This window comes from Malus domestica, chromosome 14 (genome assembly GCF_042453785.1).
Source record: "Malus domestica chromosome 14, GDT2T_hap1".
In the NCBI taxonomy this organism is placed as follows: Eukaryota; Viridiplantae; Streptophyta; class Magnoliopsida; order Rosales; family Rosaceae; genus Malus; species Malus domestica.
Window position 1 is genome coordinate 3217213 of NC_091674.1, and position 18018 is coordinate 3235230.

The following is an 18018-nucleotide window of genomic DNA, read 5'->3' on the forward strand; positions in this document are numbered from 1 at the left end:
AACTTATCGGAGATATCAATAAATAAGCTTTGATTTATCTCAACGTATTGTGTTAAATACACCAAAGTCTTCTTCACTAAGTTCTTTGAATTTTTTTTCTTTTGTTGAAGCTTGTATTTTGAAGCTTTGTGAGTAAAGCATGTAGGTTGAGGTAATATTCCCTTAATTTCCCGAGTGAGGAAAACTTCTCGGTTGGAGACTTGAAAAATCCAAGTCACTGAGTGGTCGTGAGACTTGCGAGTATCAAGGTGCAGTAGCATATGGTAGGAGTCCCCCAAGTCTCTGGTCGATGGAGTTGACGAAGGAGGTGTCTTGCTAGTAGCCAAACTTCTAAAGTAACAAAACTTCACCATTTTCTTTTCTAAGTGGTAGCCCAAAACTCCTCCTTCATATATATGTGTTATGAAAGTTGTTAGGCCTAAAGAAGAGGAGGCCTAAGCAAAAATTTATTTATTTTTTTCGATTTTTCAAATTTCTGAATTTTCGAATTTTCGAATTTCCGAATATATATATATATATATATATATTTTAAGCTTTGTAGGTGAAGCTTTGGTGTTGTAGCTTTATAGGTGAAGCTTTGAGGTTGAAGTTTGTTGGGTACTATGAATTGATTTTGTTTCACACTATCTTGATCAAGAGTGTGTGAAGCTTTTGTAGGTGAAGCTTTTGTGGGTGAAGCTTTTATGGGTCAAACTTTTATGGGTCAAGCTTTTGTGGGTGAAGTTTTTGTAGGTGAAGCTTTTGTGGGTGAAACTTTTGTAGGTGAAGCTTTTGTGGGTGAAGTTTTTGTAGGTGAAGCTTTTGTGGGTGAAACTTTTGTAGGTGAAGCTTTTGTGGGTGAAGCTTTTGTGGGTTAAGCTTTTGTGGGTGAAGCTTTTGTGGGTCAAGTTTTTGTGGGTCAAGCTTTGTGGGTGAAACTTTTGTAAGTGAAGCTTTTGTGGGTCAAGCTTTTGTGGGTCAAGCTTTTGTGGGTAAAGCTTTTGTGGGTTAAGTTTTTGTAGGTGAAGCTTTTGTGGGTCGAGCTTCTGTAGGTGAAGCTTTTGTGGGTGAAGCTTATGTGTTGAAGCTTTTGTAGGTGAAGCTTTGGAGTTGAAGCTTTGTAGTTGAAGCTTTTGTTGGATACCATGAATTGATTTTGCTTCACACTATCTTGATCAAGATAGTGTGAAGCTTTTGAGAATTTGTAGTTGTCTTCCATTGATGAAGCTTTTGTGGTGAAACTTTGTTGGGTACCATGAATTGATTTTGCTTCACACTATCTTGATCAAGATAGTGTGAAGCTTTTGAGAATTATGGTTGAACTCCTTTGATGAAGCTCTTGTTGGCACCATAAATTGGTTTTGCTTCACACTGTCTTGATCAAAAGTGTGTGAAGCTTTTGAGAATTGTGGTTGCCCTCTATTGATGAAGCTCTTGTTGGCACCATAGATTGGTTTTGCTTCACACTTTCTTGATCAAGAGTGTGTGAAGCTTTTGAGAATTGTGGTTGAACTCTTTTGATGACAATATATACAAATTTTGCTTCCACACCGTTGAGCAAGAGATTGTGATGCAAGCCACACCTTGTAGTGTTTGCATTGTTACAAAAAAGAAATGTCTGAAGCAAATGCAAGAGGGCTGAATAGCTTGATCTTCATATACCATGCACTGAAGTTGTTGTTGGCTTGTAATAAGACTTTGTTGGTGAATATAACTCTTGTTGGGCATAAGTGCTCCCCTAGTTGAGTTGTAAAACATGAGGGTTTTTTTATTATTTGTGAATGCTAGGAGTTCACATGTACAAGTTGTACCACTCGTCTTCTAGTTGGTGGAATGAATGGTGAGTTACTTTCATCACCTGGTTGGTGGCACGAAGATGAGTTCCTTCTTCACTTGGTTGGTGGCATAAGTGGCAAGTTGCCAAATGATATTAGAGTATGGATTATACATTTCATCACCTGGTTGGTGACATGAATGAGAGTACGGGTTGTACATTTCATCACCTGGTTGGTGGCATGAAGGAGAGTATGGGTTGTACATTTTTTTCACCTGGTTGGTGGCATGAAGATGAGTTCCTTCTTCACCTGGTTAGTGGCATGAGTGGCAAGTTGCCAAATGAAAGAGAGTACGGGTTGTACATTTCATCACCTGGTTGGTGGCATGAAGATGAGTTATTTCTTCACATTTCATCACCTAGTTAGTGAGAATAAGGGCAAGGTGTCGAGGCACATTATAGCAAGTGTCGAAGACACAAAGTATGTTGAACCATTTCGAAGCACAGTTGGCTTATGTATGGATGTGTTTGAATGTTTGATGTTTATGTATGAATATGTTGGAATGTATGATGTTTATGTATGAATGTGTTGGAATGTATGATATTTATGTTGATTGATATGAGTGATGCTTATGAATGTTTTGATATGCATGAAGGGATCCATGCTTTTTATATGTGAACCATATTGGTTGTAACACTTAATATCACATACTTTGTGTCAAAGTACGCATGTTGAAGCTCTGAGTTGGAGTATAAGGGTAGGTCAGCGTAGACCAAGTGTTCCAGTGCTAAGAACGCAAAGGACTCAGAAAAAGTTGTCTGAATTTCTTCTTCTTTAAATATTTGCCGAATGGCTTGTGTGACAAAAGATCTCAAGCGGTTGAAAGTCAAAACATTTGTAATGTGTATGCCTTTTTATAATAGCATTTCCTTCAGTACCTAGTCTTCCACTTTGAAAGAGTGAGGCTTGGCCCCATAATCATAATAGTCGACAGTACGTTCACCCCTGGTTGTCTTGATACGAACTTTTATCCCTTTTGTTGTAATGGGCTTGCTGAGAGTAAAAATCCTTCCTCTTACCAAGAGACAGATACGTTTGGTGACTTAGCGAGTAGCTAAATGAGGCAGGAGATTGATGTGAGAATTACTTGACACACAAATTAAACCCTATTGATGACAATTGTAGTAATGATGCAAGTAGGGATCGTTCTAGACCGGGGATTAACTAGGGATGCTAATCAACAAATATAAGACTCAAGAATATAAGAAGAAACTTAAAAACACAAAAGTAGGTTTTAAAACACTAAACTAGACTCAAAGAGTTCAAAACACTTTAAGGCACAAACTAAACAAACTTAAACACACTTCGATACAAGAAAGTAAATGGGAGGTATTGGTTTGGATGAGATTGAGATAACAACAAAAAGTAAAACTAAATAGATGGTTGATGGATTAGCTAGAGATCCATTCTTCACACATGACACACTTGTACATGAATTGATTTCCAGTTGCTTTTCAATAGATTATGAAACTCAACACCCCAGATTAACCGTGATGCACTAATTAATTCTCAGATTTTCCTTGATTTATTGAATTGGATGAATGCATACGACAATCCAAATTATTCTCCAAAAGTCCTCTACATGAATGCATAATAGAGATACAATTAAAGATCATTACGTTCTATGAAAATCATAAGTGTTAACGAGGCATTCGTAACTATGAATGCATGATACGTTTGCCAAGAATTCAATTAACGCGATTGTGACTAGCAACCTTCACTACCAATGAATATAAACTTGTAACGATTAGGTGAAACTCATTTATATCCTAGCATCAAATTCATGCATGAAAACTAAGTATGCATCCTTAATCAACATACAAGAATTAGTTTTGAAGAAAGTAGTTAATTGAATTGCATTCACAACTTATTAAATCACAATTGGAAGAAATCAATTCATATCTCAAACATGTTCATGGCTTCGAACTTCACCCTAGCTAAGTAAGGGTTTAGTTCCTCATACTTGCAATTAAACAAAAACAATTGATATTAAACATAGAGAAACAAAGTAGAAGACACCTAGAATGCTCCAACAACTCCAATGGAATGGCTAGCACAACTCCAAGCACTCCTCCTTCTTTGCAAGCCTTGGAACTAATGGAAATGTGTATGAATGGCTGTGTGTCATCCTTGAAGGCTGAATGGTGCTTATATAGAGGTTGGAAATGTCAAGCAATTGCAAGGTAATGGACAAGGGAAAAAAAACCCACGGCAATGAAGGAAGATGCTGCCAGCTTTTTTGCCTTGTGTGTGTGTGCTGTCTTTGTGCTCTTTCCACCTAGAAATAATCATGCCAAAGCCACCCAAAGCTATAAGTGGGAGACCAACAAGAAATCCACTTCATAGTGGTCCAATTTCCTTGCTTTTCTGCTGTCCATTCACTCCCCTTGTTTTATTTCTTTTCTTTTGTTTGCTTTCAATTCCAATCTGCAAGTTGTCGTCAGCTAGACCTTCCCTTACTCAAATGCCTATAACTTCTTCTAGAAAAATGATATTAACAATCCGAGAAATGTTCTAGAAAATAGACATCTGTAGCTTTCCAAGCATATAAGGCTCATTCTCTAATTCATTCTGAGCTGTTCGCAATTTGCTCCCAAAGTCAGCTGATCAAAGTTGTAGAAATCTGCCAACTCCATTCCATTGCCGTGTGTGTGTGTTTGTGTTGTCATCATCACTTCCCACTCTTCCATGCTTTAATTTCTGATTCCTTGCTGCCCATGTGGTGTGTGTGTTGCTGTTTTCTTTCCTTCTTGCTGCCCATGTGGTGTTTATACTTGCACATGCATGTTCTTCATCCATTTAGCTAGCAATAAACACATTTTCTGCCATCACATGGCAGCTATGATGTTTGAAGTTGTAGGCCAACACTTTGCACACACACATGTAGATTTCTAGCCCATTGAATCATCAAATTCGTCCATCCTCATGTCTCCATGTTTGCACCATCCAATCTTGGCCCAAAAATGCTCCAAAGTGCTCCAAAATGCATCTTCTTGCATCCTTGGCCCATAGAACCTACAAACACACAAAAATGGCTTAAACTACTAACATAACTAAGAACTAAGAACATAAATGCACGAAAACAAACATACTAAGTCGCATAAATATGCTCCTATCAGAGATGATGCAATGGGTGTCTGAATGGCCAAGATCTCCTCACTTGGTAGAACTTGACTTCCACTTCCCACTTGTTGATAGGGGTTAACCATATGGGGGTTCCCTTAGTATGTCCCTGCTTCGGTAGAGGCGTGGTTGTAAGCCTGTGCCATCACCTCAGAGTAAGTCTTCCAAGTGTTGGCATTGATAATGTACTTGAAGAAACAATCACGTAGGCCTGCCGTGAAGGCCTTGATAGCGGTCTTGTCATCTGCTTCAGCGCAGCGAGAATACTCATGGTTGAAGCGACCGGCATACTCTCGTAGTGACTCATCCGGCTTCTGGCGAATAGTGTACAAGTCATCTGTAGAATGCAAGCGATCGGTCTGGAAGATGTGTTGAGAGACAAATAGTTTCCTCAGTTCCTCAAATGAGTTTACTATCTCAGATGGAAGACGGTAATACCAGTTTAGAGCTCCGCCAGAGAGGGTGGAGGGGAAGAAAAGACATCGCTCTTCGTCGGTGTGCATCCTATACGCCATGGTGGACTCAAAGAGGTTAAGGTGTTCAATTGGGTCATTCCTTCCAGTATAGAGTTGTAAACCAAGCTTTTGTTTTGTCTTCGCTTGAGGGGGTGTCGAGGATCCTCCTTGTGAGAGGGTCAGGCTTGGGTTGGTTCCAGTTAGGTATCTCGGCCTGACGTTCGGCCTTCAACTTGTTTACTTCTTTAAGGAGTTGTAGGACAAGGGGATCCTGAGTAGAGTCATGTATCACTGGAATTTTCTTTCGTAAGTCTCCATCTTGGAAGTAGGAAAGTTTGAGCAAGAGCGTGTGGTTTTTTCTTGGACTCACCGTACTGACTTCTAGGGCGAGTCTGTTGGAATACCTCAGAGTCCCATGTACCTTCATGTTCCTCTGGGACCTGTTGTTCATTCCCTAGATTGGCAGCTGGCCTGGGTCGTGGGAGGGGACTAAGTCTTTCAGAAACCCTTGGGTCATTGATCTTCGAGCATATGTGGAGGGGATTCTCTCGACGTTGCTTTAGGAAGTCTCGGCAGTCACGATAAACGGCTTTCGATCCTTCCAACCCTTCTGCAAGGAGGTGTCTTCCTCCACTTCTCTTGCTTCGGGTCGAAGCATCTGAGTTGAGAGAAGTCTTATGTTGATCAGTGTTTTGATGATTAGCTCGCTCTTCATCAGGGATACCCATGTCGAAGGGAGGTGACCCTCCGTGTTGGGGGGTACCCAGATGATGGTTGATGTCCACAGGGGCAACGAGCTCGCGTGTTTGAGTACGCCTAGTTTCGTGGAGTGTCTCAAAGAGCTTCTCATACTGCTCTTGGAAGACCTCATTCTTCATTGCTATCTTGTTTTTCTGAGCTTCTAGCTCATCGACTTTAGCTTGAAGAACAACCATTTTTCATTCCTTCTTTCGTTGCTTCGCACTAGGTGCAAGAGGGGTGTCATTCTGTGTGCTATGGCTTCCTTCGCTCCCCATGTTGGAGAGGGATGCCTGGTCAAAAGAAAGTGTACGAATGGTGGAAACTAGCTTGGCAAAGCTAAAGAGAGTGTGAATAAGTGTCGTTCCCACAGACGGCACCAAATGTTGATGCACAAAATCAGTGAGGATTTTGGTACAACATAAAATGTTAAGTTTGTGACCTTCGCTAGATTGCTCCGATCACTAGTGTGGATAAGTATGTAAATGGATAGAGACAGGGAAGCAAACACAAAATGTATGTGGTTCACCCAGATTGGCTACGTCCACGGAGTAGAGGAGTTCTCATTAATTGTGAAGGGTTTACACAAGTACATAGGTTCAAGCTCTCCTTTAGTGAGTACTAGTGAATGATTTAGCACAAATAACACTAGGAAATATTGTGAGAAAATGATCTCTATTTATAGAAGAGAGTTTCTAGTTTCATTTTGACATTGACACATGTCGTGTTGTAATTGGCTTCTGATGTTAACACGTGTCGCGCTATGATTGGCTTCTGATGTCGACACGTGTCGCGCTGTGATTGGCCTCCTGGTTGAAGGGAAACTCTTCTGGGTCCTTGACGGTATAACGTTGACCGGTGCTCAGTAGTTTCGTGATTGGTCAAGTATGGTACAAACACATCAAATGCCCCAATGCGTCACAACAGCACATCAACATTATTCAAATATGAGAGTGCAACTACAGCATGAAAGGCTGCTCCAATTGGAAGAAACTCTTCATCAATCACCAAGAAGGGTGAATTCAAATCTGTTTTCGATTCAAACGTCTCGTTCTTCGTTCCAATCATGAAGAATGCAGCAGCCATTTTTTCTGCATAGAAGCTAAAGTTCTCTGCTCCCATAGCCATTGGAAGTACCTTCACATTCGGTTGCCCAAGCAAAGTTTCTCCAACACTCTTCGCATGTTTGTACATTGCTTCATCATTAACCGTGGCGGGATAGGGCCTCATTTTTTCCAGCATGAAGTCTACCGTTGCTTTGCACCGATGCACCGAAGCTTGCATCTCTATAACCTGCCTATCATCATACACATTTAAATCAATGGTCTAAACAAAGATTCTCGACTCTTGACTCTTGATTACATAATATGTCAAACTGTCTAGTCTCATAAGACGGCAAAATTTCAATCACACTTCCAACTAGTAACTGCTTTTAAACTGCATGTTTATCTGAAAAGCTACCATCTGATAAGACCTTCTGAAGTCATGCTTCGAAATGTGCCTCTTAATGTCACCATCTCTGGGATTACATTTACTGCTTGGCCACCATAAAAACAACCCCACAGTTACAACCTTGTAATAGGTCAGAAATGAGTACCCTTTTAGGTGATCCGCACCTTGTATTTCTTAAAGTCTCCAGTTAAAAGATCATCAAATCGGAAAAACTATTTAGACATAGTTGTTATTCAACCAATAGACGAACACTTTTTGTTACTAAATTTGGCAGAGATAAACATCAAGTCCAACAGTTGAATTAATTTCTGGCTTGGCCCATTGTTTGCAGGGACGACGATTTAGAAAATTAAGAATAAGATGATGCATATATAATTATACAATCCCTGGACTCTAGGGGTTTGTTTCTCGAGATACAATCTATTGGAGTCAAATGTGGAGAAGTAACAAGCATGTCCACCTTTCCCATGAATTATGACCCAAAAACCTACCAGCCCCAGCAAGCATTGGACCAGGTCTCGAACCGATAGTTCCGACAGTCATTTCCGGTGAAATATGTATCACAAGAATGCCTTGAACGTTATCAAGAGTACCCTCTTTTATCATATGGTATGCACCCTCCACGCCCTTCTTCTGCAGGCTAAGAAAAAGCTTGATTGTGCCCTATAAAAATTGTAAACATGAATGCAAATTGTAAACAATGTGTATAAATGGTCAAAAACATAATGGAAAAGATTTGAGCATATATTAACTTCAGTTGGTTTGTATATATACCTTTATTTCTTTACTTTTCAGTTAAGTAACTTAGCAGCTCCTAGCAGTTTTGTTACATGAGTAACTGTCCACACAAGTGCATTTTTCCAGGGTTCTAGCTCGTGCTCCCACTCAATCATTTTATAACAAACAAGAAACCCTATTTAATCAGTTTTTTTTCTTTTCTTTTGAACTATTATTAGCACTTCAAAAATCTCATTCTATACTCCTCACTAGTGTATTTTTCTTTCTAATTATAGAAAGTTTGAAGTACAAAATGAGAATTTTTGGAATGTCAATAGCAATTCCCTTTTCTTTTAACAATAAACCTCTTTTAATGAGGTCTATGGATTACATAACTGACCGCCTCTCTAAGAGCACCTCCAGCAGGGGAGGTTGCTCAAGGGCCAGGCCTCCAAACAGTAGCAAATTGCTGGGGGGATGACCTCCATCGTTGGGAAGCCCGAGCGACAGGCGAGGCCCGAGGAGCAGGCCCGTCGAGGATTGCCAGCCCGAGAGCCCGAGGGCTGCGTCAGGCGCGTGCGTTTCATGCGCTCGTGGGCGCGAGTCTTCCGACAAAAAAACAGGGCTGGGGCCCACGACGTCAGTTGTGAAAAGTTACCGTTGGGGAAGCCACGATTGAAACGGTCCTATTTTATGGACCGCTGGATTTCCAACAGTAATAAACATTTAAAAAACTCATTTAATTTCATCTATTTGATCTAAGATCAACGGTCCACGTTATTAGGCTTTGTAAATTAAAAAGAAAAAAGAAAAAACAGTTTAAAAATCTAAAATGTTACCGTTGTGACACGTGGCACATTCTGGAGTGTTGGAATTTTTTTTTTTAAAAATCCAACGGCAGAGATTAATTAGGTGAATAAAAATTAAAAAAAATGTAAAAAATTCTTAAAAATCTGAAAAAAATTATGAAAAATGATAAAAAATTTTGATTTTACTTTTCTATAAATACCTTCTCATTATCTTCTACCCTACACCACAATTTCATATTTTCTCAACTACTTTCAACCATATTCCTATCTTTCTCTCAAAATTTCAATCCAATTTTTTTTCCAACAAAATGACTACTCAAGCAGGTACGAATTGGATGCTTCTTGAAGATGTTGCGTTGTGTACTAGTTGGGTTCAAGTTACTCATGATTCGATAATGAGTAATGAGATGCAGTTGCAAGAAATGTGGAGTCTTATTCATACCAATTATTTTGAGAAAATGGGTGGGCAAAGAACTAAAGAATCGATGTCCAGTCGTTGGAAATTACTTAGTCAATCGTTTAATACGTGGAGAGAAGCCTTGGCACAAGCTAGTGGTAATCTTCGAAGTGGGGAAAATTTAGCGGATCAGGTAACAATATATTATTTATTTTTTTGTATTATTTGTTAGCTACTTTCATTATATTTATTTGTTTGTATTATTTATTTGTTACCTACTTTCATTATAATTATTTGTTAGCTACTTTCATTATATTTATTTGTTTGTATTATTTGTTACCTACTTTCATTATAATTATTTGTTTGTGTTATTTATTTGTTACCTATTCTCATTATAATTATTTATTCTCCCGCATTGTGTAGGAACTTTAAGCACAAGCTTGGTATGGTGCCAAAACCAAAAGCAAAAACAAAACATTCACCCGGTTTGAATGTTGGAATATTGTCAAAGATTGTCCTAAATTTAGAGTTGTGCATGTCGGTCCAGAAGTTTTCATGAACAGCACCCCTTGACACTCTACACCCGAGCATGCCTCGCATGATCATGATGAAGATGATTATGAAGAAGTGCCTGAAACGCCCCCCGTTGAACAAGCGTCGGGGTCGACCCGTTTTCCAATTAGGCCTCAAGGTAAGAAGGCTTCAAAGAGAAAAGGTAATGCTTCCAAGAATGATTATGCAAAGTATATGGAAGAACTTGCCCGCCAAGGTGAATTGAATTTGGCCCGGGAAATGGCTAAATTTGAGGCTGATAAGGCTAGAAATGATGCAAAAGCTGTAGCTTTTGAGAAAAAATTTGAAGCTGATAAGGCTAGAAAGGATGCAAAAGATGAATGTCGTTCCATTCTAAAACGACGTCGGAAGTATTATCAGGGAATGCACTGTTACGGACAAAATAATCGTCCAAGAGCTCCTGACCTCGTCGTTGCCTGTTTCTATCAATGTTTACAGCACGGTTGGGCCTGCAAATATGAGCCACAGTTTGGACGACTCGACGGAATTGTGAGGCTCCTGCCATTCTTGATTTGTCATCTCTCTTTCTACGCTCGTCATCCTCTTCCATCTCATTTTGGGCCCAATCCCTAACATTGAACATTCCTTCTGATTGGTTAAACAATTCTTCCTCTTCTTGATCGATTTCCCAAATCATCTTTGAAGAAGAAAAAGAAGACATTGTAAGAAGGAAGCAGAAATTATGAATAATGATAGGGATTTTGGTGAAGAAGGAAGCAAAAACTATGAATAATGATAGGGATTTTGTCGAAGAATGAAGCAGAAACTATGAATAATAATAGAGATCTTGAGAAAATTGGTGTGAGATTTATGAGGATGGATAGTGGATTATATGGAGGATTCAGAAAAATTAGGTTGTAGATAATGCCACGTGACATGCCGTCATTCGTTAAAAATCTGGTGGAAATCTATCCTCAAAGATTGTAATCGGATTGTGACACGTGGCACGACGTGATTGGTTAAAAATCTTATCAAAAATTCATCACCAATAATTGTCTTTTCAGATAATGACACGTGCCTTGACACAACGATTAAAAATCTTATCGGAAATCCATCACCAATAATTGTCTTTGCGAATAATGACACGTGGCGCAACGAGAACGATTAAAAATCTTATCCGAAATAACAAATAAAATTCTTTTGAATTATTTTATAAATACAAAAATACAAAATTTTTATTGCTATTGGCTTTTCGGATACTGACACGTGGCGCAATGAGAACGATTAAAAATCTTATCCGAAATTACAAATAAAATTATTATGTATTACTTTATAAATAAAAAAATACTAATATTTTATTGCTAATTGCCAAGGCTATTCAGTGCAGGGGTGGAGATGCAAAAAATAATTGTCAGGGGAATGCACTATTCATTAAGGACAGTTACTGTTCACTAGGTGGATTAAATAGTGAATAGCATGGAGGGATGACTCCTACATTGGAGTTGCTCTAATAGAAGTGTACCTCACGCGAGGCCCACATGTATTAAGTTATATGATCAATAAATGTGATGGAAATAACATCATTCTTTTTGTTAATGTTGGATTAAATAAATACTGTCAAATTAAAATATGTACTGATTTTCAAACACAATTTTTCTTCCCTGCACACCTTAGGTTTAGCCTTTGAATTGAACAAAACCAAATAATATTCAAGGGACACAAATAGACATAGGTGCGCAGAAGGAGAAAATGGTTTGTGGAATCCTTCATCATTCAATGTATCCAAGGAAGAAAATATCGGTGATATCGGAAATATCGGTAGTCTGAAAACACGGAAATATCGATGGAAATATCGGTAAAATATCGATATCGATAAAAATTACATGGAAACCACGGAAATTGTAAGAAAAACTTGGAAATTTTTATTGAAACTTTGTAGGATGTTTATTTAGTCAATTATCTATTAGTTTATCACAAAAAATTGGAAGGAAATGCATTGCATGATGGATTTAACATTATCAAGTTGATTATATAGCGATCTGACAAACATTATGAGTGTAGAAAATATGTAGTAATTAATGAAAGAAGTCTAAACACACCATAATCATTTATATATAATGAATTAGTACAATATTTTACACTTTAGTACCACATAGAGTTCCTATGAGGTTCAAATTTGTCACTATCTTCATCATCTCTATGTGTAGAATGAGTGTATTGTGAAGAGTAGTTATCAAATGATAAATCCCCAAAATAGTTTTGCATGTAATTGTTAATATGCCACCCATATGGATCCGAGATTGGTTGAGGTTGTCCATAAGAAAAATCATTTGAAGATTGAGGCTGGGATTGTTTCCATGAGTCGCTCGATTCCATCCCAACAGGAATGGGATATGAAGGGTAGGGAAATGGTTGGTTATGAGTATAACCATAGTTACTACTTCCCAATCCAACAGAGTCTGAAGTTCTAGATAACGAGTCATCTTCTTGACTTGACAAAATCCCTTTGCCTCTTTCTCTGCGAGTATAGTCCTTCCCTATGGCACCAATTCCTGGTCCTGCCCGCCTACTGCCATGGTCATCATCCTGTGTTGCATGCGTGAAGTTTGCCTCACCAGTGAAGGGGCTCATATATCCGGGAGGTGGTGGTCCATAATAGTTTCCATATCCACCACCACTACCTCCAGCTCCACTATGTCCTTCATCATTCCCACATCCGGTGGTAGGTGAGTCTCCTGATCTTGTAAAAGCATACAAATGACCACCATTCATGGTCTGAAAAGAATACAAATTATAATTGTAAAAGCTGCATGAAATTGTCCAAATAATTGTAAAACTTGTCGGGAATATTGAGTGAGTTGTATCCTCCTCACAGGAGGAACCCGCACACACACACACCCAAATGACACATCGCACGCACGCAGACACGACCTCAGTCTCTCTCTCTCTCGATCCTTCTCGATCTCTCTTCACCCTTCTCTTTTTCCACACACACACTCACACAGAGAGCTCCTCAGTCTCTCTCTCTCTCGATCATCCTTCTCGATCTCTCTTCTCCCTTCTCTTCTCCCACACACACACTCACACAGAGAGCTCCACAGGTTGACATCGGATCCAACACACGCACACACAGAGATCGGACACACAGAGATCTCTCGATCTCTCTTCTCCCTTCTCCGATCTCTCTTCTCCCAAACACCCATATACAAAGAGAGATCTCCGATCTCTCTTCTCCCAAACACACACACACACACACAGATCTCTCGATCTCTCTTCTCCCTTCGCCGTTGATCGTGGCTCTGGCGAAGTCAGAGTTGTCTCAGTCGTCTGTGGCGGTGCGCCGCTGAGCAAGGATCGTTCGTCTTCGTCTTCGTCAGGTGAGATTCCATTGAAACCCTAAACCCTAAACCGACTTCACCCTGCCTTGAATCGTTTATGCATGCGTGAAATCTGAATTATATATGTGAAATTGATGTTAAAATTCGTGTTTTTGCAAGGTTTTTGGGACGAAACCGGCCCGGGAATAGGCACACCGTCTCCGGCGTTCTTCTCCGACGTCGCCTCGGATTCTGATTCCACCAACCCATGGAAATTTCGCCGATATTTCCAAAATATCGCGATATTATCGATATTATCGATAATATCGCGATATTTGGCCGAAAACCATTCGGATACCACTTATAATATCGCTCCCCCGAAAAACCGATAATATCGGCGATATTTCGCCGATATTATCGGCATTTTCTTCCATGAATGTATCTAACTGTTTAGTCTCTAACTTTTAATAATTGGCATTTTACTACCATAAAATTACAAATTGTTATACTAATGTCCCTTCCGTTCGTCGAACTATCAACTAACAAGTACTGTCAACGAAAAAAAAATTAACTAACTGCTAAGTTTTTACCCGATACTTAGTTGGTCTACTTTTTACTTACATGAACACTAAATTGATATTGCATTTATATCATTATTCGCATCTATAAATAAACCTAGAAGGTTAACGTTTCCACTAAGAAAATTCTTATTTGTTGTTCATATAGAATTTGTTATTCCATTCATCACGAATCTTATGACATGACTCCATGCAAGAAAAGATGGGTCGAGGGGTACGTTAAAAGAATAAAGTTAACTTGACATTTAGACTAACAAGAGGGGCCAAGAGGAAGAATTCGTGACTTAATAGTAACAAAAGTGTAAAATTTTTAAAAGGAAAAATTAGTATCCGGTCCCTAGTTTTTACTGTTCATTAACTAAGATCTTATTAGTTCTCAAATTTTGATTCAAGTCCCTAGCATTAATGTGATAATGAATTTACTTGTTTATTATATAATTTTTTAATATAAAAATTAGTAATTAATTTAGGGTTTAATACTCACACCTCTATTAAACTTCTAATTAATTTTCAATTCAAACATTTCCAAAATAATAAAAAATTAAATTAAATTAAGTTTGTACCTATTAGTTTTTTTATATATATAAAAAGATCTTCAATTTTTTAATCTTAAATGTACCCATTCATATAATTTTTCAATTTTTTTAATCTTAAATGTACCCATTCTCAAATATATCAATTTGTTATATGTAAAATGTACCCTTTTTTTAATATAAAATCCATTCAAATTTTTTAATCCATGTTTAAACTTATATGGGTACATTCTTTTTCGTTGATTTGAGAATGTATCCATGTTTTGGTACAATAACTTTTTTTGTTAATTTTGGTTAATGTACCCATACATGTATGTATATATACACACACACACACACACACACAATATAATAGAGAGTATAATTTATATTTTATTATTTTTAATCCCATAAATTATGGGTTTTATTTAAAATCTCATTAATATAAACAATTACAAATTTCAAATTTTAATTTTTAATTAAAAAAATATAGTAACTTACATTATTACATTAATGTCAGGGACCTCAATCAAAAACTAAAAACTAACAAGGTTTCAATCAAAGAATATTGATAGCTAGGGACCACATCCAAAGTGTCCCTTTTTAAAATCAAGGACCAAAATGTTAGTGACCCTTAACCAGAAGTCTAGAATGATGCAGAGTGCAAATAACATTTATCAAAAAGTTGTGACAAAGAAGAGGAAGGGAACATTTGTCCAAAAAAAAAAAAAAAAAGAAGAGGAAGGGAACATTGACCAACGTGAATAGGGAGAGTATCCATGTCGGCCCTAAGAGTAGCACCAGGATCCTCACCGGATCCATTCCTTAGGGATCCTAGGGATCCCGCAATTCTGTCCGTTCATTGTATATCGTGCGGTCAGTTTTCGTTAGATACTATTTACTTTTGAATTTTAAAATTTAAAATTTAAATGATTTCTGACAGCACGATATACGATGAACGGACATGATTGTGGGATCCCTAGGGAATGGATCCGGCGAGGATCCTGGTCCTTGAGAGTAAACCATGGCTGCGACCCCGAACAGTTAGAAGCAGTAACGGAGTCAGAATTTTTTATAAGGAGAAATCTCTCATAATAATATATATATATATATATATATATATTTATTTATAAAATTAGTAACCAAAATATTTTTTGAACAAATGATATTATCTACATGAAGGAGGTCGATGGTTGAGTTTAGTCTCATAATGAGCTAACAACAATATGATTCAAATCCGTCTATGGCGAAAGTCAATAACTAGAATCCCTTACAAATTTTCTATATCATCTAGATTAAACATTCATGTCTTTTTAAATTTTGATTAAAGTGCTTTGACTAATCATCAGCATTTTTTGTTAAGTTAAATTACATGTCATTATTTTATTTTTGTAATTAAAATAACTTATAAATTTATCCATTTAGTTGCTTGATGCGTTTTTCCTTATTAAGTGGACATATTTGTTATTAACTATATTTTTTATTCTTCCAAATACGCTTCTTCGATCACATTTTTTATTTTTTATTTTTTACAAACATTTAATATTATCTTTTTTTCTCAAATGGTTTGTTTTTATTGATTGTTTTCAAATAGTTGTGATCCACCATAACAAGTTATGTGTAATTTTTTCCATTTTTTTGTGAAACTATTTTTCTTTGATGTTTTATTACATATAGTTGTTGATAGAACTATTATTAGGTATAATACATTTTACATATATTATCGGTGGGTACATTTAAATTTATAAAATCGTTGATTGGTACGTTTATTTGCAAATTTTGGTACAATTGATTTGGTACATATTGTTAATATTAGTACATTATTTTTCATTTAGGTACGTTCAATTTCACACACATTGTTCATTGGTAAGTTTATATTGTTTTCAGTCCTATTTTCTTTTAATATACTAAAAGAAAAACTTATTTGGGTACGTTTAGTTTTGTGGGATTTAAAAAAAAATATTTTAAATTGTAGATAATCATTGCTATATTGTAGCTAGGGGTTATTGTGAAAATAAATTGAATCTAACCACATTTTTTTTACACTTATCTCGAAAGGGAGGAGGGTAATCAAATGGCTAGATAATAGGAAATTTGTTATGATGTGTTTTTTTGTCGTTAGATTTTAGGGAGGTACATGAAATAATTAATTCTAATGTATAAAGCACAAAAATCAAATCTCTAAAAGGCATAAATGTTTAGTTTAAAAATATGAAAGTGAGGCACCTATATCAAAAGATCTCATACATTTCAAATAATCATATTTATCCTCGACAAGTTTTCATATTTGAAAACATTGCATGATAACCTCGTCATCTATTCTATTCCATTGAAAGAATTATCATAATCAATATGTAGAATCAATAAAATTTTACAAACCCTAACACTCAAGTAGGAGGTAGAATAGAGTAAAACAACGACTCAAAAATTGTAACAATAATAGAGATTTACAAATCTTATTGTTGCATATTGAATGGATTTGTAATTTTTTTTTCCAAAGGATTTCTAATTTTGTTCAATAAGTTGACTCGATTTGGAATTTGGAATGACAAAAAATTTAAAATTTTGAGAATGAGATAGTGGATAACTCTCAATTTTCTGGGTTGCACCGTGAAAGATCAGAGATAAGAATGTGAGGCAAGATTTTTTATTCTTATAAATAAAGGGGAATGATGGTATTAATTTAATAGTTGATTTGTGATAAAGGATCATAACAAGACATAATTATTAGATTTATTTAAAGTTTCAAACAATAAGAGGGTTTTAGAACAAGAGGAATATCTAAGTATCATACAAATATGTATATAGATATAGATATATTTTTTCAAGGTCAGGATAGGCCCAGGACCACCACGGTCCCTTGGTGCCTCCGCCAGCGAATAGAAGCCACCACCCCGGGTCTTGGCCACCGGCCATGTGTACCCGATCGCGAGCGAGTCGACTCGTCTCGTCCTCCTCAAAGGCCAGTTCCAGGTTCTCGTGGATTCTCCTCCTCCTAACCCCTCTCAACCAACCAAAGAACTCGGGCACCAGAGCCGAGTCCACCCTCTTCCGAGTGAGTTGACTCACCTCCCACCACGAACCAGCCGCCTCTGAACCCCATGAGTGGTTTGCTATCGCGGACAACAATAACAAAAGCCGCAGCCACTCCATGACAACAAGATGAGTTCGATCGGGTTAAGGATTGTTATGTGAATGGATTTATTCCACTCTTATATAAACTCTAAATTATTATCGTTTGAATGTTTGAGGTTAAAACAATAACTCACTAAGGCGCGCATAAAGTAGCCTCGCTCTGGAAGACAAGTACATGGAACAAAACCGGCCCAGAACAAGAAAAGAGCTCAATATATAGGCCAAAACAATCAACCACTATTCTGGAGAAGGGCCTCATGTATAGGATAAAAGACGATCCTCAAACCAAACTATAGCCGACTGTATAGTAAGTGCAAACTTGGCCAAGATGAGCAACTCCATTACAGTGATCAGGGATGTGGTTGATGCCCGGGTGGGAAAAAAACCGCTAAACCAAAGCAATCCATTATTCATTTAGTTTTGAAGATTTCCTTTTGTTAAAAAATTGAAAATATTAT

General features: G+C 37.3%; 1 protein-coding gene across 1 annotated transcript; it reads right to left on the reverse strand.

Moving 5' to 3' along the window:
- Positions 1-7048: 7048 nt before the first annotated feature.
- Positions 7049-17578, reverse strand: LOC139191538 (IAA-amino acid hydrolase ILR1-like 4). Its single transcript, XM_070812423.1, has 4 exons — positions 17348-17578; positions 8074-8245; positions 7592-7664; positions 7049-7427 (listed from the first exon to the last, which is right to left on the reverse strand). Exons 1-4 carry the CDS (start codon positions 17576-17578, stop codon positions 7049-7051), a joined length of 855 nt encoding a protein of 284 aa, XP_070668524.1.
- Positions 17579-18018: the final 440 nt, after the last annotated feature.